General features: G+C 38.7%; 3 protein-coding genes and 1 long non-coding RNA gene across 4 annotated transcripts; 1 reads left to right on the top strand and 3 right to left on the bottom strand.

Moving 5' to 3' along the window:
- The first annotated feature begins 4 nt into the window (after window positions 1-4).
- Window positions 5-1461, top strand: LOC117784839 (flap endonuclease 1). The gene is made up of 2 exons (XM_034622675.1): window positions 5-202; window positions 258-1461. Exons 1-2 carry the CDS (start codon window positions 121-123, stop codon window positions 1334-1336), a joined length of 1161 nt encoding a protein of 386 aa, XP_034478566.1. The 5' UTR covers window positions 5-120; the 3' UTR covers window positions 1337-1461.
- On the bottom strand, window positions 1360-5166 carry LOC117784836 (integrator complex subunit 8). The gene is made up of 7 exons (XM_034622668.1): window positions 4827-5166; window positions 4372-4758; window positions 4200-4311; window positions 3187-4130; window positions 2252-3125; window positions 1720-2182; window positions 1360-1654 (listed from the first exon to the last, which is right to left on the bottom strand). The coding sequence occupies exons 1-7, from the start codon at window positions 4939-4941 to the stop codon at window positions 1535-1537; spliced, it is 3015 nt and encodes a 1004-aa protein (XP_034478559.1). The 5' UTR covers window positions 4942-5166; the 3' UTR covers window positions 1360-1534.
- Window positions 5167-6082: 916 nt separating this feature from the next.
- Window positions 6083-6495, bottom strand: LOC117785243. The gene is made up of 2 exons (XR_004617492.1): window positions 6356-6495; window positions 6083-6300 (listed from the first exon to the last, which is right to left on the bottom strand). It is a non-coding gene; the product is annotated as an uncharacterized LOC117785243 (long non-coding RNA).
- Window positions 6496-9148: 2653 nt separating this feature from the next.
- On the bottom strand, window positions 9149-10014 carry LOC117785026 (fibrinogen C domain-containing protein 1-like). The gene is made up of 2 exons (XM_034622905.1): window positions 9380-10014; window positions 9149-9322 (listed from the first exon to the last, which is right to left on the bottom strand). The coding sequence occupies exons 1-2, from the start codon at window positions 9973-9975 to the stop codon at window positions 9187-9189; spliced, it is 732 nt and encodes a 243-aa protein (XP_034478796.1). The 5' UTR covers window positions 9976-10014; the 3' UTR covers window positions 9149-9186.
- Between the last annotated feature and the right edge of the window lie 12956 nt (window positions 10015-22970).

Here is a 22970-nt window from a genome sequence, read left to right as displayed (position 1 = left end):
TCACAAGGAAACGCGTGCACAACATTTGCTGCAAAAAACGCGCGCACTTTTCGTTCACACATATTCGTATTTAAGAAATAGAGAAATAAAGAAGTAATCAAACACACTGATTAACCTATCATGGGAATTTTAGGACTTTCAAAACTAATTGCTGATCTGGCGCCACTGGCCATTCGGGAGAGTGAGATCAAAAACTTTTTCGGTAAGTCTCTCTCGAAGCAAATACAACTATATCAACTAATATAATTACATTGCAGGTCGCAAAGTTGCTATTGATGCCAGCATGTGTCTTTATCAGTTTCTAATTGCGGTGCGCTCAGAGGGCGCCCAACTGGCGACCGTCAATGGAGATCCTACCTCACATTTAATGGGCATGTTCTATCGCACCATCCGTCTGCTTGACAATGGAATAAAGCCGGTCTATGTTTTTGACGGTGCCCCTCCAGATATGAAGTCCGGCGAGCTGGCGAAGCGTGCAGAGCGGCGGGAGGAAGCTGAGAAGGCACTGAAGGCGGCCACCGAAGCGGGTGATGAAGCAGAGATTGACAAATTCAATCGACGCCTTGTGCGCGTGACCAAAGAGCATTCGCGGGAGGCCAAGGAACTGCTCAAATTGATGGGAGTGCCATATGTGGATGCACCCTGCGAGGCTGAGGCGCAATGTGCTGCTCTTGTCAAGGCTGGCAAGGTGTATGCCACGGCCACAGAGGATATGGATGCGTTAACCTTTGGATCCAGCAAACTGCTACGTTATCTTACGTACAGCGAGGCGCGCAAGATGCCGGTCAAGGAGTTCTCCTACGACAAGGTATTGCAGGGTCTGGAACTCACAAGCACAGAGTTCGTTGATCTGTGCATCCTGATGGGCTGCGATTACTGCGAAAGCATCAAAGGTGTGGGACCCAAGCGAGCCATCGAGCTGATCAAAAGCTATAGGGATATTGAAACAATTCTGGAGAACATCGACACCAACAAATACTCGGTGCCGGAGAATTGGAATTTCAAGCGCGCCCGTGAACTGTTCGTTGAGCCGGATGTAACAGATGCCACCACCATTGATCTCAAGTGGACAGAGCCCGACGAGGAGGGTCTGGTGCAGTTCCTGTGCGGCGAGAGACAGTTCAGCGAGGAGCGCGTGAGAAACGGCGCCAAGAAGTTGCTGAAATCCAAGCAGGCACAGACGCAAGTGCGTCTTGACAGCTTCTTCAAGACTCTGCCCAGCACGCCAAATGCCAACCTGGCTGCCAAGCGGAAGGCCGAGGAGGCCAAGAAGAGTGCCAACAACAAGAAGGCCAAGACGAGTGGTGGCGGTGCCCGTGGCAGGAGACCCAAGTAACATGTATAAGATGCTCTGCAAAATTAACATGTTTCTTTTTAATTTAACCACCTTACACACTTAATGCTACTCTTTAATATTACAAGCTACTTTCATACAGTTATAAAAAACATATTGGGCTTAAATCTAATTGGTCATCTTTTTGGGCTTGGGCGTGGCTTTAGTTGTGGGCGAGGCTGGGAATGCCCCCGCCACGGACTACAGCAAATACTGCTTGGCCAGGGCGCGGAGGAAGCGGGACTTTCGCACCATGGCGCTCTCTCGTTTGATCTCCTCATTGTTGTTGGCGTTCAGCTCCAAGGTGCCCATCATTGAGATCTGAAAAGTAGCAGCAAAATCATTTTAATCGTTGAGCACCTCTTGATGAATTTCAGTTGACATACCGCCTCCAATTTGCGACTATGCTCTCCTCGCTTGGCATGTAGATTGACGATAAATTCGAGGAGTGTTGTGTCCCAAATGCAACTGTAGTACGCATCCATGGCATCCGTGAAGTTGGATGACTTCTCACTGAGATTCTTGAAGACAATGCCATAGTCAATCTCCTCGAGGAACTGGCACAGCACAGTGGCCTGCATGTGACAGCCCAGATTGGCGGCGCATCGGATCATCTTTCGGATCACATAGTCATCGGCCACGTTGCGCTGCAACGGCATGGTGCAGTAGTCGGTGCCGGTGACCAGGGCATTGACATAACAGCGCATGGCGGACTCATTGTTGCCAATGGCCAGCTCCAGGTCACCCTTCATCTTCAGCCAGGAGATGGTCTGCGGATAGTGGCTCAGTGCTTCCGAGAGCAGCCACTGCAGCGTCTCGCTGACACTGCGTAAGCTGTAGCTGTTGGGGCTGGACAAGATTAGAGAGAATAATTAATGATTATAGTGATAATTATACAGAATGTGTGAATGCTCCTACTTGGTAATGCTGGTGGGCCAGAGCTGCATGTACTCGCAGCTCAGATCGTGATTAGGATCATCTTTCAGTATGTTGTGCATCTTTCCCAGCATTGAAATAGCCAGTCCAAAGACACTCTGGTGTCGCACCCGCTGCAGAAACGTCTGAAGAGAGCTGCTGGCACCGCTGCCGGCTCCTGCGGCGTTCGCCCGCTTGGGCACATTGAGGAACATGCTCAGCATCAGCTCCCAGGCGTCACGACATGCCTTCTTGGGCCCCTTCATCTTCTCCATTTCCGTAAATGTGGCGGCAAAGACCAACGGCAACTCCATCAGCTGTGACCGCTTGTCCAGGTAGAGAAGTGGCGGAAAGTCCGTCAGATTGAGTAGCATGATGGCGCAACTCTCCAGAATGTCCATTCGAGGAATCATCGAATCACCCGCTTGCAGAGCACCTAGACACTGTTTACATCGTACACCGAGAGCTGGCAAATCAAGTGGCTTTTGATGCCATTCCTCCAGACATTGTGTGATTTGAATGTGAAGAATTTCCCACGTTATCAGCTTGCACATGATCTGTGCACTGCCCACCAGCTCCTGTCGCTGCGTCTCAGACTTGAGCACACTCAGCATGGACACGGCATCGATATAGTTGCCACGGGTCGCCAGCTCCCTTGCCTTTCCCAATAATACGTAGCTAAAGTCCTGCAGAAAGCTAACCTGCATTGCCATGATTAGCGCCTTTAGAGGCTGTGGAACATCCCAGCTGGGGTTGATGGCCCACAAGGGTTTGCCTGGCGCTGTGCCACACAGTTTGACCAGCAGTATGCGGACACTGTTGGCATTGGTGCAGGTTATCAACTGTCGCTCCAAGGCGGCAACATCCACGCGAGTCACTAAAACATTTGGAATTGTAGGAAATTCATTTAAATGATTGCATTTATTCAGTTAACTTACACTTTGAGTGGCATATCCAATCGCTTAGTGTGGCCAAGGAGCTGCTGAGCACGGGCAGCGATGCTTGCACGAGCTGCTCGTCCAAATCCACCAGTTCTTCCTTGCTGAAGATACCCATCTCCTTGGCAGTGAGTAGCAACTGTCGACTTTGCTCCTGTTGCTGTTGTTGTTGCTGATACAGAACACAGTCAATGATAAAGTGCTTCAGAGCCGCCTGCTCCCGCTGGCTGCAGTGCGTCACTGCGTCCTGCATGGCCTCCACAATGGGCGGCATACAGTCCAGGTCGCGATACTTCTCAAAGTACTCGACACTGCCAAATATGTTGCCGCACTCGAAGACAGTGCGCACCACATTGAGAGCGGCTACCTGGAGCAGCAACTGCCGCGTCTCCTTGAGCAATCCCGTCGAAATGGCACCCTCAATGTCCAGTTCCACGTTGCGCCGGCTCACCAGTGGAATCTCGCGTGCACGATTGTCCAGGCGCAGTATGGACACAATGTCCGCGTAGTTGTTAAGCAGGGATTGATGAAAGCGTTCCAACAGCGTTTTTTGCTGTGCACTGATGCCACATGCCTGCAGCAGTCCTTCCAGCTCCGCGGACCGAATGTGACAGAAGTAAAGAGTTGCACCTGCGGGCAACGATTGAAGATTACTGTTGCAGGCGGCTGCAGATTCGCGCGCCAGCAGATACTGCTTGGTGTGGAGGTAGTAATGGGCCAGTTCGAACTGCAGCTGGGCGCGCAGTTCCTGGGGCGTGATCAGGTGCATCATGTCGTAGTTCTGGGCGGTGCTCAGGTTGTCACATTGCAGCGTTACAAAGCTGTCGTAGTGAAACACATGGAAGGCCTTGCTGCCGGCAGATAAACACAATTGCTCCAAATACTCAATGGAGGGCTGCGTTGGCGTCTCCAGAAACTGCTGCAGCTGATCCACAGTTTGAAACCTACAAATGTAAATGATGAGCATAATGGTACAAACACATATACGTGTAGTATTACTGGCAGAGACTTACATGAGCGGACGCACCGCCTTCAGGGCGCTGTCCTTGATGAGCTGCAGTCGGAGCAGCGTGCGGTGATAGATGGTGAGTGCGAAGCGTGCAGCGCGCTCGTTTCCAGTAGCAGCTAAAATACACATGTTTTCTCAGAGATTACTGATATTACACATGTAATGGATCAACTTACAAATCCGAAAATCAAAATCACTAGCGAATGGAATGGAGACGGCACGTCCATAGCTAATGGTGCACAGATCGCGCAACAGACCCAGCTGCATCACCACCGGCAGACTCTTCTCCAGCACATCCAGATCCCATCGAAGCCAAGTGGCCACCTTAAGCTCCAGAATTTTCAGAGCCAGTTGCTTACGTGTCAGCTGCAGTCCAATCTCAGCCTGTCGTGTCATGGGCGGCACACTGAGAGCGGCTGAAGCTGCGGGCGTGGTTGCATTGGCGCCCACGCTGGCGCCCGTTATATTCTGCAGATCGCTGCCCGGCGTCACTACAGTGGATGCCATCGCGGTGTCCGGCGTCATGCTGATAAACTGCATGATGAGTTCTACGGCGCTGGGCTCTGCAATTAATTTTGTTGTTTCAAACTGTTAGCAAATGCAACAATTGGGGAGGAGGAGTCTCACTTACCTGGATTTTTGCATTGCAAGTGCTGTGTTATTTTGTGCGGATCAAGCAGAAACTCAAACCACAATACTGTTTCTGCTGCCAGTGGCACTGGCTTGGGCTTTAATGGGTCTTCCATTCTGTATTTTTTAAAGAATTAAAACCCAGCCAGATTAGAGTTGGTATCGAATCGGTCAGAATAATGGCTGGATGTTTTGGATTGCGTTTAGTTTGTTTTGTAGGCAGACTTTTCACTTTAGGTATAATTAAATACCTTCTTTGTCATTTTAAATTATCAATTATATAGTTTTTATAATACAATTCGGCCAAAAACTGCGTGTGTTTTTGTTGTTTTTGTTGCATTGAAGAACGTAAATCAGGGTGGCAGCCCTGAACCCGTCGAACGGTGTGGCAGCCTTGCTTCCCGGAAAAAGCTCCATTCCCATGTTTAAAACAGTTTACAAATTGATTTATTTTTAATTATAGAATTTTAAAAAGTATTAAAGTGCGCGCCAAGCCATTTCTGATCCAACCGATTTTATTTTAATTAAACGCTTGGGCAACCTTGGCTTCCAGAAAATTTTTTTATTAGATCATTTTGCAGATGTAAGCCTTAGAGGTATTCCTTAAACAGATTTAGATTTAGTGAGTAATTTAAATTAAATTGAAACAATTGTTTAAATAAAATATAAGAATGTACATATTTCTAAAAATGCAAGCAAAATTTTAAATCTGTAGCTTAAAATTTGGAGAAAATGGAAAAATGTAAACGTTTCAGATCTGTGAATCCACCTATTGTCTGTACAGAGATGCTCAACAGTTCTGTAGAACCTGCAACAGGTGTGAATTTTAAAAACTTTGCGGACTATGCGGATAAATATAACAATATTATTCTTCTTGCTATATATATATATTTGTATATATTACACATTAAACATTAATTTTTAGATTGGGCAAAAAATGTAAGCGAATAAATTTATTAATGGGAATGTTGTCGGCATCATTTTATTTTCACGTCATAAAATTCTTATTTATGTCGCCTATTACGCATAAACCAATAAAATCAGAGGCAATAAATGAGGAGTACATGATTTTTCTTTATATTTTTGGTTTTTTTTTCGGTTCATTAAAAATGTAAAATAGTTTGAATGATATTTGGCTGATTTATGCTAATATGTTTGTTAAATTTTATTTGAGGCGCCCATAAGTCAGACTCATTTTCTGTATTTTGAATGTATCTACACTGGGAGAAATTAGAGCAAATGTGCTCTCCTTTTAAATGAATATTTATTGCAGTCTTATTTGGTGCATATAATTATAAGCTTTTATTTTGTATTTTATGTTTGTTATTTATATTTCAGATATATTAGATTGAAGAAGAGTTTCGGTCAGTGTACCCACAATTCCATTTGCCTCACCAATCTTGGTCTTGTTTTACATAAAACTTTGTCTGTGTCTCCGCTTTATCTTGAACTTTATGATCATTTCATGGCATAAGCTGGAAATATTTAACGTTATTCAGGTGAATTTATGCAAATTATTTGTATGGTTACCATCATCTTCAGTTGATGTTGTTGTGTTTTATGACATTTTTCATACGCTTATGATGATCGTGATTGGGGGATCTCTCTTGGCAACGAGTGACCAACAAACCCATCGTGATCTCTATGCATTTTTTAAAAATCAACCGTCGTCTTGACTTGACATAGTGTACATTTAAGATTTATTTTATTAATTTAGTCGGGTCGAATACGATGCTAATCCATTTGCTTATTATTTTGAAAATCTTTAGTTTGCAATAAATTATAAGCATGCTGCAAAACAAGCGAAATAAAATGTATTCAATTTAAGTTCCTAATAAAAATTGGTGCAAATCTCTTAGTTGTACAAATTTTAAGTTTCGTGCGCTTTTTTTCGGGGCAATAAAAATGTCAAATGTGTTTAAAATACCTAAATTTATATTTCTTCATAAAACATTTATAGTATTGCCTAGTTGAAATCTCTAAATATCATTTATAAAACATAGCATTTCATTCATGATATCCCCCATGTTGTTAGTTTCCCCGCAATATTCTCAAAATTATTTTCCACTCGGACTTACAAAGTTGTACTTGAGAATAATCAGTATATATATTTTAATTCTAAAGATTAAATGGGATCAAAGTTAATTGCAAAGAATGTGCACACGCAACAGATTTGATTAGAATTTTGGTTTTTTTATTTTATATTTTTCGTTTATGGATGTGAGTTTAATAATTTCGAAATCTCATCTTAATAGCATTAATTAAGCGCCTGCGCTTGTCTCAATAACGTAATCCCGGGTTCAGGTTATAAGTTATCAAGCAACACTTGTCGAATTATTCAGATTAGAGCAAAACGTTTAAGCGCAGTTTCGTCGACTTCTAAGCGAAATCTATAACCATATATATGTGTACAGATATTTATACTTATGAATAATTTGTTGCCAGGGGAAGTGACAGACTCGAGCCAAACAAATATTTGCATAATATGGTACATTTTGTTCTCAAATTAATGTAAATTTCAGACTTTACTGAAACTCAAGCGGTAAAAATAAGATGAAAAGAAAATAAATGAAGCTCAAAAGACGCTCTAAAATTTGATAGCATTTTAGATGTTAGACAAAACCCTGAAAGATTCTATTGATTGAATCGTAAATTTGTTTAGAGGTTTTCGATTGAAGTTTTGGATTTCTTTGTTTGAATATTTGCATATTATGCAGGTTGATCAGCTCGTGCCATTCACAAGTGTTTAACTAGTATTCTGCATATTTATTAAGTGGTTTCGACAAGGTATTCAGAGCTTTAACAGACTGACCCACTGAATTGCCTTTTGTTAAAAGAAAACACAATGTTATATCGTTCAAAAGAACCAAACAGTGGAAATGAAACATTTTGAAACACAAAGCTCACATGACTTAAAGATGAAAGCTGCGCAAGTGAATATGGTTTTTATATTTATATTTATTGCAGGAAAGAAAGAACAAAAAAAAAAATAGAATAAATAAAAAAGTAGTAAAAGAAAATGTCCTCGGCTATGCTGTCATCTCAAACATCTCAGTGTTTTTTTTTTCTTATTTTTTATTTTCTGTTAATATTTCAAAATGTCATTAATAATGCCATAAATTAACTAAATTCATTGCTATTGCTAAATCTTTTTACGTACGAAGGCAACAACCAAGAACAATTTCTTTCTTTCCTTCTTTCATTTTTTTTTGTCGTTTCATTTCAAAAAAGTTTTAAAAATGTTTTTCAAGAATTTCGTGTATGTCGCCCGATGGCAGGCGGCATGGAAACAGCGACATGAAAATCTTTCAACAGCAGTTGACAGCGCCACTCACTAACACAGAGGTACACACACAGGGGCACACATACACCTACGCACACCTACACAGACAAAGACGGACACTGTTAGAAATAACCCCACACCAGAAAGAACAACAAAAAAAAAAAATATAATCCGCAGATCCCCAGCTACTCCGCCCGGGGAGGCATAAAAATGTACAACATCTCTTAATTTCTGACTTACGTTAAATGAAAATTGTGCCGAGGTTTTCTGCCGCCGTGTCGCCGTTGATGGGTTCTGAAATGATGCGCGTTCTTTCGTAAAGCGAATGTTGAAATATTTCCACACTTTCTTCTGAAATTTAAACGACAACTGAAAGCTGAAGCTTTCTTTTCCCAAAAACCGCACAACAAATGCCCTTTTGAATTTTATAATCTATTTGATTTGCTGGAGTTTAGAAAACGGCAAAGTATTTTTGAAAATATACTGAAAGTATGTTGCTGCTTACAAGCTGCTTGTACTAGCTGGTATACCCTACAGCTTAAGGGTACATAAGTAATGAAAATGTCTTTGTCGCCGCCATGGTCTGCGGCCGTGTGAGTTTTGGATAAATTGTTTCAAAATGTGCGCTCGGAAATTGTTGTCGGCATTTTTTTTTAGAATTTCCTAGCTGTCGCCACACTGAAAGTTGTTAAACATCAGATCATAAGATATATACGCATATGCCTATACTTAGTATATGTATATATAATACGAGGACGTCGCATTTCGTTCTAATTTCGCCTCCAAAAACGTTGTCGCTCCGGTCGTTGTGTTTATTGGTATCATTTTCAACGTAATACTTGCAATTAAGCGCTTCTATTTTGGATACCTCCACAAACTGTCGGGCTGTTTGTCAAAGTTAGCCGGAATTCAGAATTTGGAGCATTCGGAGCTGGAGCAGCTGCCAATTGATCCTCCATCAAAGTGGATAATGTAAATGTATCTAAATGAATGTTGCTGTGAAAGATGAATATATCTAGATTCTAGAAGATTATACTAAGTATGCTGTAGTCGTGATATTTTTAATTTATTCCCTAGCTTATTTCTTCTTTGGCTTAATCATCATTTTAACTGTTTTGTAAGCATAATCGACACCCAACCAAGGCACCCAGCAGTTTCCACGACCAACGAGTTCAGCTCCGTATTCGCCTCCCAAATATTCGCCATTCAAGTTACTGCAATTGTATCAAATTAGATGATTCCACTCAGAGGGAGATTATTTGCCCACTTACCTGTACATGCAACTGTTGTACCACCAAGCACCTGAAAATTGTGCAGCACAGTTGTTGATGCTGTTATCATGGTCCCGATCGTAGGTGCTGAACTTCATATACTCTTGATATCTGAGTCCATCACCGGCATTGCCCGAGTATTTGCCCAGTGTATTGAGGCCATACAGATTGGACTCGTTGCCAATGGCAAAGTTATCGTATTTGGCAAAGCGAGATTGGCCCGTAAAGTCCTCCAGATAGACGTACAATTCGTGGGGCTGTGAGGTAGTTAGATTATGCAAGGCATTCAGGCCAATGAAGAAACCGCCCTCGAGATCGCCAAAGCCCTTCTGATAGGCTGACCAATTGCGGAAGAAGTTGATGTTGGCATCGACACGACGCTGGATCACCAACCATCCGGCTCCGGCCGTGGTAACATCACAGTAAACATTAAAAGGTTCGCCACCGTTCAATTGGATCTTAACGATGCTGTTCTTCTTTGGCTTCGCCTCCTGACAGGAGGCAGGATATTTCTTGAAGGGAACTATGTCCGCAAATGACTGGCAGGTGGCCGCAGTCAAGCACAATGCTGACAGGATTAGGTGCAGAGCTCTCATTTCGGCCAAACTTGTATGATATGAGACCCCTACTAAATGTGTTTTTATAGAAACTGTCCCTTTTAATAGAGCCTCTAGGAGAGTGAGTCATTTCTCAAAACAAATGATAAGATTGCACTACAGTTCTTTGAAATTTAATTTGGCACTTGAGATAATACCTCGATTCCTGATCTAAATATCGCCGGTGACAATAATTGATTCCCGATGCGAAATACGAGCCGCCAATGGATTTCAGATTAGATATTCATAAAATAACATATAGTTATCAACACGTAGAAGAGAACGTAAGAAGAGGAAAACTACAAGTATATATTTACATGGTGTATACTTTTGGGTGTAAATAGTATTACATATTTTATAATTTAGGTAATATAATTTTAAATGATCAATTGAAATAAATTATAAATAATTTTATATTTAAACTGAAAGGATCACTGCAAATTCGTGATATAAGAGTAGAAGAAGGGATACTTCATCTCAAGCAGATGAGTATCGATTTTGATTCAGCTATTGTGACTACTGTGAGTACTCGTTCGTGCATCTCATCGTATCCCACATGCCACATTCACTTACGTTTAACCACGTTTTACCGTTTGTGTCGCCCATCAATAGCTTCAGCTTGCCAAACAACACAAATCAAACGATCGGCTCTTTGATGGCCCCAGCAATGACACACATTTGTCAAAACGAGCTCACTTCAAAAAGCCGACGGACACAGAGACAGAGACGGAGAGACAGAGAGACAATGTGGCCAAGTGCAGAAGAGGCAAAAGCAGAAACAAAATCAAATGCAAAAGCAAAAGCAATAACGAATACTTAGAAAAGAAACGGGAAGTTGGCCATAGAGAGAAGTTGGCTCACAATAAAAAGCGCAACAAGTGAAAGACAAATGTGCGGGCCATCAATTGTCAAAGTCAAACGCCAACGAGGCTGACGGATTTCCACTCATAGTGTGAAATTATTTCACAGATGTTTTCTATTTTTTTTATACCTGCACCAACAGCATATGACGGGTATACCGAACACTTAAAGAGTCGTAAACAACAATATAAATGATAGAGCGACAGTTATATTTTCGACTTCTTTAACTCGATTATTTTTTTGACTTCCAATCGAGTTGATTTAATCGTTTCTCATGAAAAATCGACAACTCAACTCAAATTTGATTCTCATTATAATTGAAAAATTCCATTTCATTTACATCACTTCCTTTATATCCATACTTTTCACTTGTCACTTTTTCAAAAACTTTAAACTACCATAACTTTGTCAAATCTTAACCGATTTCCTTGCGGAATGTCAATTTTTTCATTATTTTGCCTCTATTTTAATTCTGCATCAAAATTGGAAAATTGAATTTTTTCCCATCACTGTCAATTTTTTCCATACTTACCCCTCAACAATTTTTTGAAAACTTCAAACTATCATAACTTTGTCAAATCTTAACCGATCTCCTTGCGGAATGTCAGTTTTTTCATTATTTTGCGTCTATTTTAATTCTGCGTCAAAATTGGAAAATTTAATTTTTTCTCATCACTGCCCATTTTTTTCATACTTACCCCTTAACAATTTTTTGAAAACTTCAAACTATCATAACTTTGTCAAATCTTAACCGATTTCCTTGCGGAATGTCAATTTTTTCATTATTTGGCCTCTATTTTAATTCTGTGTCAAAATGGGAAAATTGAGTTTTTTCCCATTTTTTTTCATACTTTTCCCTTAACAATTTTTCAAAAACTTCAAACTATCATAACTTTGTCAAATCTTAACCGATTTCCTTGCGGAATGTCAATTTTTTCATTATTTGGCCTCTATTTTAATTCTGCGTCAAAATGGGAAAATTGAGTTTTTTCCCATCACTGTCCATTTTTTTCATACTTACCCCTTAACAATTTTTTGAAAACTTCAAACTATCATAACTTTGTCAAATCTTAACCGATCTCCTTGCGGAATGTCAGTTTTTTCATTATTTTGCGTCTATTTTAATTCTGCGTCAAAATTGAAAATTTAATTTTTCTCATCACTGCCCATTTTTTCATACTTACCCTTAACAATTTTTTTGAAAACTTCAAACTATCATAACTTTGTCAAATCTTAACCGATTTCCTTGCGGAATGTCAATTTTTTCATTATTTGGCCTCTATTTTAATTCTGTGTCAAAATGGGAAAATTGAGTTTTTTCCCATTTTTTTCATACTTTTCCCTTAACAATTTTTTGAAAACTTAAAACTATCATAACTTTGTCAAATCTTAACCGATTTCCTTGCGGAATGTCAATTTTTTCATTATTTTGCCTCTATTTTGATTCTGCATCAAAATTGAAAAATTGAATTTTTTTCTATTACCGTCCATTTTTTTCATACTTACCCCTTAACAATTTTCTGCTTAATGTTTGTTAATTACACAGTTATTTAGTTTATAAATGTAGTGTTAGCTAGGTAGCCAGACTAGGTAGACTTAGCAATTTGTAACTTTTATAATAATTGCTTTTATTTGATCAAGTCTAATTGTTTGACTTTCAATACATTTTGCGACTGTCTGTCGCGCAAACATTGAAATTTTCGAAAATTAAATGTTGTAAAGAAAACTTGTTTATAGCAACAAGTTGCCCCTTGTGTCAATAAGCTGCAAAGCAAATACTAGATACCACTTCACCATCCTCTCTTTCTCCCCTACACTTCTCTCTGTTACATTCTATAACTCATGGTGCTACGAGTTGGGTTGACTTGAAGCCAGGTCCAGAAAACAGCTGAACATTTAGTGCGGACATAAAAAGACACACAAAAAAAAAAACCTGCCATTTGTTTTGTTTATTGAAACAGTTGGCATCTGGTTGCGTATTTCTCCATATTTCTTCAATGCCAATGTCTTTTTACGACACCTTCCTTCACCTTGGAAGAAAACGGAAGAGTTTCTATAGTTGTTTAGCTGGATATAACCGCAGTTTAATATGAAAATTGTTTTGTAAAGTGTATTTCCTCTGAAAGAGTATATTATATTTAGCTTTTTATGCTGACAAATAAATTGAATTTTGTAAGATTGAACAGCTGTTTTCAAGTGAATATGTTCGAGTACTCGTGTGTACTTGGCTTAGTCAAAAACCTTTCAATGATTCCCAAACTATAAATGTCTCAGGGCTTTCCGTGTTATGTGAGCTAATGAACTCTACAGGTAGCAACAGGTAGCACCCAAAAGAAAGATAACAAAGAACTCTTAGAGTCTTGTCTTAAGCGATATTTATATTGTTTATAAGTACTTGTATTTATGTTTGTATCTGGCACTTTAGTTTTTGTGTATATGCCTAACCGGACTTATTAGTCTGTTAGTCTGTCAGTTGGTCTGTCTCCCTGTCAGTCTGTCTGCCTGTCTGCACTTAAATAAATCCTTCAGCAGGCTCGTCACAAACTGTTTACCATGAAGAGCGTAAGTGGATTTGACAACTGTCAACTGTTTGCTGTCGACGCTGATGTTGCTTCTTGCATGCTAATCACGTGTCGACGATCAGAGAGATCATTGGGATCGGGAGATGGGGGAATATCCAGCCAACATACTCGTATCCCTCGCTGGCACTTGACTGCGGTACTCACTTATGTATGAGTACATGTATGTGTGGGTTGGCCCTCATTAAAACCCAATACAAATTAAATTTCTTTGTTGTTTGCAGTTTCAAGGGTTTCATATGACTGAACAGGATATACATTTGATTTATAGCAAGATGATTGTTCTACCGATACTGCCGAGTAGAACCGTCTATAAAACATCAGATTTACTTTGATTTTGCATAAGTTACAACTATAAACTTAAACTTACTCATCGACACAAAACGTATTTTTTTTTAAGGAATTTTATGGGATTTTATAGTTTGTCCCAAACATAAATATATCTTATAGATGGTTGGGGGCAGAACAACAGGTGAATACGATACGATAGTTGAAAATTTATGAAACTTTTTAATTAAGCCGCGCGACTAGAATGCGGCTAATGAATTGAGTTAAAGCGCATTGGCCATAAATTTTAATTATGCCCAGCGAGCGATCAAGAGAACTCGATTGCCCCTCGGACGGATCCGTCTCTGACTCTGACTCCGTCTCCGGTGCTAACTGTGTCACAGACACAGACACAGTGAGCGGCCAAATTAAATATTCAAAAATTAACCGAAACGCAGCCGAACATAATGCTGGCATTTTTATTATTATTATTTCTTTTTCTTTGTATTTTTTTTTTGTTAAACTGCGATTAGAGTAGAAACAAAGAAAATACATAAAAACATAAATTAAATAGGCAAAGAAATTTACTTGGCTCTTTCAGCTCAGCCGATGGCATCGATAATGTCTCGTCGTTGCGTTCGATCGTTGCCAGGACATGCCAATGACCTCACTCTCTCTCTCTCTCACTCTCTCTCTCTCACTCTTTCTTTCACTCCTAGACGAAACAACCACCAACACCGCAAAGTACAAACCAAGCCTGACATCCTTGTGTGTGTGTATATATTTCTACTTATGCTTTATGCTCTTTTCTGAACTTACCCAAAGAGAAACGCTTCATTGGTCAGGCCGCGATTTGAATTGCTTGGAATGGGATATGGATAGCAATAGGGATGGCATGGGGATAAGGATGAGGATGGGGATGTGTATGGGGATGTGTATGGTTAGCACAAGTGAGTTTGTATGGTTGGTTTGTATGCACATACTCGTAAGTAGAAGGTGTCAAATAACAAGCTAAGCCCATGACGCTTCACATGCATGCACATATGAACATATCTACAAATGAACACTGAGAAAAAATAAAAATTCCATTTAGTTTATTTTAATGAATAACCTTATTAATTTTTTTTGATTATTTTTACTTTCTTTGCTTTTAATTAAAAATGTTTTCAAATTGATGTCGTATAAAATAAAAATGATAAACTAACTATTATTTTCAGTTCGTGGTTTATATAATTAGGTTGATAAAGTTCTGTTGATTTTTGAAAACTTTTGTGTTAATATTCATGCATTTGCCATTTTCTCTCAGTGTATTCATTGGCCTGCAAGTCGAATGCACTTATGCATTTTCAGTAAAAATCCCTCACTGTTATCTCAGCTATGGAAACTATCAGCGTGTAAGATTTTATGTCTGGCCTTAATGGTCCCTTAAGACCTTCACAGTTGACAACAAACTAATGACTAGATGGTTTATTTATCTAAAAATATTCAACTGATTACATTTAATAGTATGTACAGAGTCCTTGTACAAGAGTATTATCACTTTTATTATGGAACGTAAATCAAACAATTTGTCCTAAATAAGTCACGTCTCCATATTTAAGTTGAGGTTCAAGTTTAGACTGAGATTCAGTCGGGACTTTGCTTTCGGTTTCGGTTTCTGTGCAGGCGGCTGTTCATTGTTTTACCTTTTTGGTTCTCGGTTTGTCATTTGCCATCTTTTATTTATGAACTTGAACTGAGCCTGCATCCTTTTTTGGTCATGTGGTGCGTTCTTCTCTCGTTTATTTTCCTTCTTTTTTTTACCCAGCTTGAGGTTTATTGTTGTTGTTGCTGGTTATTTGTCCGTCCCCGTTATCGGGCGTGTTGTATCTGGCGTGTAGCTTTTAACCAATTGCCCGGCACTTTGCGGCCTGACTTTTTAACAGGCCATAAATCTGGCCTGGACCAAGCGCCTAGCCATGTGCCCAATATCGGGCTTGATTTAGTAGCCTTTCCGAGTTGCAACTGCCAAAACTGACAGTAAGAGCACTTAAACAATTTGATGTCTTAAACAGAGAAACAAACAAATCAAAAGAACTTCAACTTGTTGCCGGACTTGACTTCCGGAATTCGGATGCTAAGCTGAAAATTAATGCCACACAGCTTTAGAGAAAATGTGAATTTTCCTACAGGAAAACATGCTGAAACTGTTTGGAATAGGTTAGTATTATTTTTTGATTTAACTTTAATCAACATTTGAAGAAGCCCATTTATTTATAACTTCTTACCGGTTGTTGAGTAGATCCCATTGAGACTCTCTAGCAACAGAAAATGACAAAGTTAGATATTTCAAATATAAAGATAAGTACCTACTACTTAAAATATTCTAGTGATTTAAATTTTAAACATTTATAAATATAAATATACCCCCAAGTCCAAAGTTTTTAACTCCTTGCCTTTGCTGCAAAATTGTGCAGGCTACGTTCATAAATTTTTCACACCTTATGATTATCGTGAGCACTTAAGCAGGAAGGGGGCAACTACTTATGTTGAGGCGAGTACTTGCAACATTGTATGTTGTATTCCGCGAAGCATCGACCATTTAATAAATACTTAATTTTTATCACGCTCAAAACTCATATGTACTTATACTTATCCGAGTACTCGTATAAGTATTCATACTCATACCCGTTCTTGTATTATTGTGGTTTGGGTCTTTGCCACTTGAACCTGTTTCTTCGTCCGACTGCGTGCTGTGGAAAATATTTCATGAATAAAATTCCTTGCTCATTCGTCGCGTATTTTGATAAGCTTACAGCTCCGAGCTCTGCACCGATGTCGGTTCCTAAGACCACAGTCAAGACTTCAGTCCTAAGTCAGCCTTGATGACGATGGTCCAATGCAGCGCCGGCTTTATCGACGTTGCGCTTGGAGGCTTTTTGGCATTTATCACCAGCACTTTACCCCTCACTTAACCCATTCCCAGCTGAGGTCCCGATTTCAATTTCAGCTCCAACCCAAGCTATAACTCCAGCTACAGCAGAGTGTTGTGCGTGTTTTCTTAATGGTTTTCTGCCTAATGTCTGGACGCTGTTGTGGGTCCCAAAGGGCTACAATTGATTTTGAATTATGTGCCCACACTTGGCTGCTCATTCAGACTCTGAATTTTGACTGGAAAGTTATCAAGCCGCAGAATCTGCACTCAATAGGGAATATGTAATAGTTTTAGCATTTTTTGCATTTATTAAAATGCTCAATTCTCAATCAGTGCAGATGTTTAATATGAAATAATTGAAAATTCGCCGAAAAATTAAGTATAAAAATTAATGGAACCACAATTTGATAAGAGCAACCCATAAAAATACTTATTTTCGATCGAATATACGGGTCAAACTTCTTTCCGATAAGTAAAACCAATGCTCGAAAGTAATTAATGAATAATTTATAAGGAAACGAAAGTTATACAATGTTTTCTCAATATTAAGCTTTATCTAGCTTAAGATAATAAATATTTAAAGAATAATGTGCTTAACTGCCTCAGTAATTAAATATTTCAAGCCAGTTATGTTTATTTTGTTCTAAGAAAATCAGTTTTCTATAAAAAATATTTGTTTATTTCCATTCAAGTTAAGCGCACTTCGAACTTGTATCTTTAAGAATATATAGTGTTTAAAAAATAAGTGAATATTTGAAAATATGCCAAAATGTATATACATATTTCGAATAACTACTCTGTTTTTATTGTCTAAGAAGGTAAAGCAGTTGGTATTTTTAGGATTAGAATAAATTATTAAGTCTTTAGAAATAATTGTTGTCAATGATCTCAATATGAATATTAAATAAATACGATTCGAACGACTGTCATTTTATTACTTACTAAAAGGGCTCCGCCCATTGCTCGCTTCGCTCGCCAACACCCGGCTCGTTAGTCATAATATATTTTATGAATTAATAAATATTAAATTATTTGTAGAGCAGTGTAGTTGCATTCGTTGCCGGGCAGGTTTGTTGGTCACTTGATCAAGAGCCGAGAACGTCGCGTTGCATCAAGGTAAGTGCGTCAGAAAGCTACAAGTACTTAATTAAAAACTATGACCAGGATGCGGGACCACATTCAAATAAGAATACATATGAATATGTATGTGTGCAAATGCATAGTTTGCAGCTTGTGGATGAAGATGAGTCTGTAGTCCAAGTCAGAAATGCGGCAGCTGTCGGCATTGAACATGCACTTGTCACTGATCTCCACTGCTGCTGATGTTGCTGCTGTTGTTGCATGCCACAGATCGAGAGCAGAGTTTCAGTTTCAGTTCCAGTTCAAGTTTTATTCCCAATTCAAGTCAAAGCCCTCATTCTCGATTCATTATATGCGTTTCTTTCGGTTTGTCTGTCTGTCTGTCCGTCTGTCCGTCAGTCTGTCCGTTGGTCATTGAAACCCTTTATTTGTTCGCTGCTTTTAAGCAAATTACAGCTTTTGCCGTTGATGTCGAGCTGGTTAATTTGGTCGAACTCAGTTGGCATTACTATTGCCTTTGCCGGCTCTGGCTACCTGCAACTTTGTGGCAGCCCTCATCGTTGTTGTGGCATGCAACAACTTGCACAAAAGCCGACGGCTCGGCGTTGCGAATGTGAAACCAGAATATTAACACAGTCAAACACCAAGACAAAATCAAATAAATATGTTTATATCTTTTATATAAAATTATTAAGTTGGCATAATTTATAACACATTAACTAATAATTGAATAATTGAAATGCCAGTCTCTAGAAATTGAAAATCAAATTCGAAACGCATAACTTTTTTAATTAAACACTCGTTTTAAATAAATATAAACTGTATGTGTTTATAGTCATCGAATGGCACTGCAACAACAGCTTCTACTCGACAAAGTCCAACAGGTTGGCCAGGCCCCAAGTCAATTGGCCTGGCTGTTACTCCCCTTCCTCCCTCTCCCCTCTGCCCTCTCTTTGCGCCGTGTTTGCTGCTCGTCCAACTGATCGTTTGACTCGGACTCCGCCGACGTACAGTTAAACGCTTCACCTGTTCGCGCAAGGCGTGTGCTTGTCTTGCCATAACTCTACCACTGCCAGACCAGTCATGGAGCCCACCTGCCCCTCCTCCCTCAGACTGGGCCTGGTCGGGACTTGACTTGGCTTGGTTTGCTTAACGCAGCTTGCCAGCTTGACTTTTGCCAGCGAGAGGCGTTAGTTATTAAAGCAACAACAGCAACAACAGCAACAGCAACGACAACAGCAAACACGGAGACTCGAGGTCTCAAGTCTGGGACTGGAACTGCGCGTGCTTCCTTGCCTGGCTGACTAGCTGGCTGCCGGTTGAAAACTCGTTTCGATTATGAAAATTCCAAGCATTAATAACTCTGTTGCTCCATTGCGCTGCTCAGAAGCGACAGCAACTGCGGCAGCGACAGAGGCAGCGACAGAGGCGGCAAACTTGCTACAACATTTTATGCTATAAATAAAGCAACTACAAAAAAATAATAACAAAAATATAAGAAACTCAAAAATCGTATCTCAAGAGCCAAATGCATAAAATGGCCAACAGTAGCAGCCAACTTGGCTAAAATAAAACTTAATCTTTATTTTTTTTTTCTCCAACTTTTTCTTCTCTTTTACATATTTTATTTCATTTGCACTTGCGAGCACTTTATGTCGTTTGTCAGCTGCAGGTTACAAAAACTTGCTAATAATTGCAACAACTACAGCAAGTTTTCATGCAACATGCAAACACTCTGCAACAAGACAGAGGAATGCAAAAAAAAAACTATTAATCAGTGAATCTTTTTTATGTATTATACGTATTATATGATACGATTATGAGGTTTTCTCACTTTACATCTTTTAATTATAATACAAAATTCAATTAACCTTGATTATCACAATTTATTTATTCACTTTGTCATTCCCATAACAATTGTCATCTTATAATATATAAGTTGTTAATTAATGATTAGTTTTATTATTCGTTAGTATAAATTTTCTGTAATACATAAACTCTGATTAATTAATAACTTATTGTAAATAATTAATTTATAGTATAATTATATGCATAGATTTGATCATTTGTTGTACAGTGTTTGCAGTAACCTGTTGCTACCTGGCCAGTCGTTGTAGTTGTTGTTGTAGTCATTCGACTTCATTTTCTTCTTTCACGAATAAGCTTAGGTTCATTGCAATTTCTATGCAAATTTATCTAATTTTTTACGTGTTAAATTTAAATATACATTTACTACATTTTCAACTTTATTCTATAGTAGCAGAGCAATGAGTAGAACTTTTTTTAACTTCATACATATGCAGTAGGTGTGTTGTTGTTGTCTTTATTGATATGTTCATGAATATTCATACTGTTAATGAGTTGAGATTTTGCTCCTTCTTCTTCTTCTGTTTTTTCATACATACTTTGCTAATTGTTCACTGAACTTATCGATTAATTACTAGGTGACCGGCATATTCATAGCAAACAGCATTTGTCAGCTTTTCAGCTGTTCAGTTCGTTGTGTGTTCTACATTCGTTAAGCATCATTTACGCTAGTTATTTAATTAGTTTTACTTAACGAAAGACGAGACTGAACCAACAAAACGAACATAAGTAAACTAAAACGTTAAGTTTTTATTACGAACATGGCCCTGCTTATTAGCCACACATTTATGGCCCAAATACAGACGTATTTTGGTAGTATGCATACTCATATAAACTCATGTTTGCTTAAAGTATATTCATCGTTTTATATAATAACATTCATATTCATGCAATGTAACACTTAAATAAAGAAACAATCTGAAAATAAATGTAAATTTCGATTTTTATAGATAAAATATCAAATATATTTTCTGAGTGAATTTCTAGCTAATCAGATGAAGAACAAAATTGTTGCCTACAACTGTTTTGCAACTACCTGTTTCCCCCTTGTCAAGGGGGTACAGGCCCGCACAAGTTCTATATATTATTACATATTTATTTGTATGTACTAATAGTCGTAATTAGTTGGAAAGTAAAACTTGAGAAAATCAGTTAATTGTGTAAAGCTGGAAGTCATTTAAAAAAAACAACACAAGCTCCATAATTTAAAATCTTTTAGTAGTGTTTGAAGGCCTTTGTTATATAGTTTAAGTTTTCATTTTTAAGGTGTCGTATGAATATAAAACGCACTTAAAAGCATAGGAAAATCTGTAAAACGAATACAAAATTGTGGAGGTTTTATTTCAATATATAGTGTTGAAATATTAGCATGGAATTATCAGATGTTTACTAGCCTTATAGTTTAATTTCACATTATTTAATTCACAAATGAGTAAGGCATTATTCTTCGTTTTAAATGTAAGTAGATGGAGTTGGTTTACTTATGCAATTTAGAAGTACTTTGTGGCATAGATTGCCTGCAGTCAATTACTTAGTTGTCCAGTACAGTTAACTCAAAGGTAAACAAATTGAAACGCGTGCATGCCATAATTCCTAGCTACAGTGGCTCCATAACGATGCTAATTTGGTGTACCGCCATGGTCAGCCAAGCGATGCAATGCCAAGTGCCATCGCTAAAGAGCAGGCGTATCCAAGAAGAGCAGAGCTCGGGGATGAACAGAGCAGATAGATAGAATGAATGAGCCCAGTTACAGCACAGTAGCAGTAGACGGATGCAGGGGAGGGAATGTAAGTGAGGAAGGGGGAGCGAGAATGCCTGCCTTCAAATTGGACGTTCAATTATCTGTGGCTAAGAGGAGAGTTAGTTGCGCTAGGCTTCCTCCATGGCCAGCCAATTGTCTGACATGGCGCAGCAGTTTTCTGCATTTGTGGTTGTGTTCGTTGTTGTTGTTGTTGTTGTTCCTGATGCCACAATCTGGTGGCAAGGTGGCACGAGTCATGTGGCTCCATCCGCTAGCCACGTTGATAAATGGACGCTAATATGCAGGCTCTTTGACCCATTTCACAATACGAGTCAAGCCCAAAAACAGGAAACAGCTTCATTGGCTCTGGTTATGAGCCGTGATCTTGCAAATAAACACGTATATTCCCATGTAAATATATATGTATGTACATAGAGGTATTTAGGCACTTTGCACCTGCGATCTTGTCAGTGTATGTGTGTGCGTTAATTTGTTGATCAATTAAGATAAGACCTTCTATTAGAGATTATCTGATATTCAACTATTTAACTGTCTACACTTAATTAACATTCCATTCTAGAGACTCAATCAAATCGAAGGCTATTCGCTTTATCACATTCATTTAAATATTCGATAATTTACTTGCTTAAAACAAAGTTATTTTAAAAGGATTTGGAAAGTTTTGTCTTAATTCAATTAACTTAAAAAATCGTTTATTAGTTAATAGTTTAAGGAAATTAAGTTTTTCGGTTTAACATCTTTAACATGTATTATTATTTTTTAGTATTAAAGGTTGATTATTCCAAACATTTAGTACGAAAACACCTTAACTAGAAAATATATGTTGCAAAATTATAAAAACATATTTAAAGCATAATTTTATTGCTATAGTTATAAACTTGGGTATACTTATATTTTATTTAATCATTTATTTAATTTGAAATTTTCATTATGGTCGTGTAGTAAATATAAAACATAACTTCAACATAACTTCTTTTAGTTTTGACCATAATCTGAAAAGGCGATTACTTTCGATAGTAAACTGATTATGATGATACTTAACTGTAAATTCTGAATATAAATTCCCTTTCTAGGGCCGTAGGTGCCTCCTTTAACATTGGAGCCCACTAATTTTTTACCACTTTATAGGTATACAGGGTATTGGTATTAATAAAAGAGAATCAACAAAAAAACAAAATGAGCTAGCTGAAAAATCATTAATGCACAGTTAAGAGCCTCCGGCTACAGGTCTCTCAGGTTTCGCATGACAGTCATCTATTTGAGCCCGTGTGTGTGTATGTGTGAGAGTATCTATGTGTGTAATTTGTGCTAAGTAAGTCTGTTATAGGTTGCATATCTTTTACGAGTCTGAAGAGTCTCGTCCCAACAAGACGATTACTGGTAGCTGGTGGATGGCAGATGGAAGACGACTTCGACTTCAACTTCGTTGGCTAGTTAAGTTCAATTTGAACCTGTTCTTTTGGTTACAGTTGTCGCTGGGATGGATGGTCGCCACGGTCGTGCTCAGTATTATTAACGATCATTATGAAGTTTTAACTTAAGTGGTCAATTAACATTTGCATGACTGAAATCGGAATTGGAAATTAGTGTTTCACTAATTTATGCATACTCGAACAGAAAAAGAAACTCCTAGTCTTCCAAATAGAACTGGCTCTACCCTCCCCC

The sequence above is a fragment of the Drosophila innubila genome (genome assembly GCF_004354385.1).
Source record: "Drosophila innubila isolate TH190305 chromosome 2R unlocalized genomic scaffold, UK_Dinn_1.0 1_C_2R, whole genome shotgun sequence".
NCBI lineage: Eukaryota > Metazoa > Arthropoda > Insecta > Diptera > Drosophilidae > Drosophila > Drosophila innubila.
This window is presented reverse-complemented; position numbering and strand designations above follow the sequence as displayed.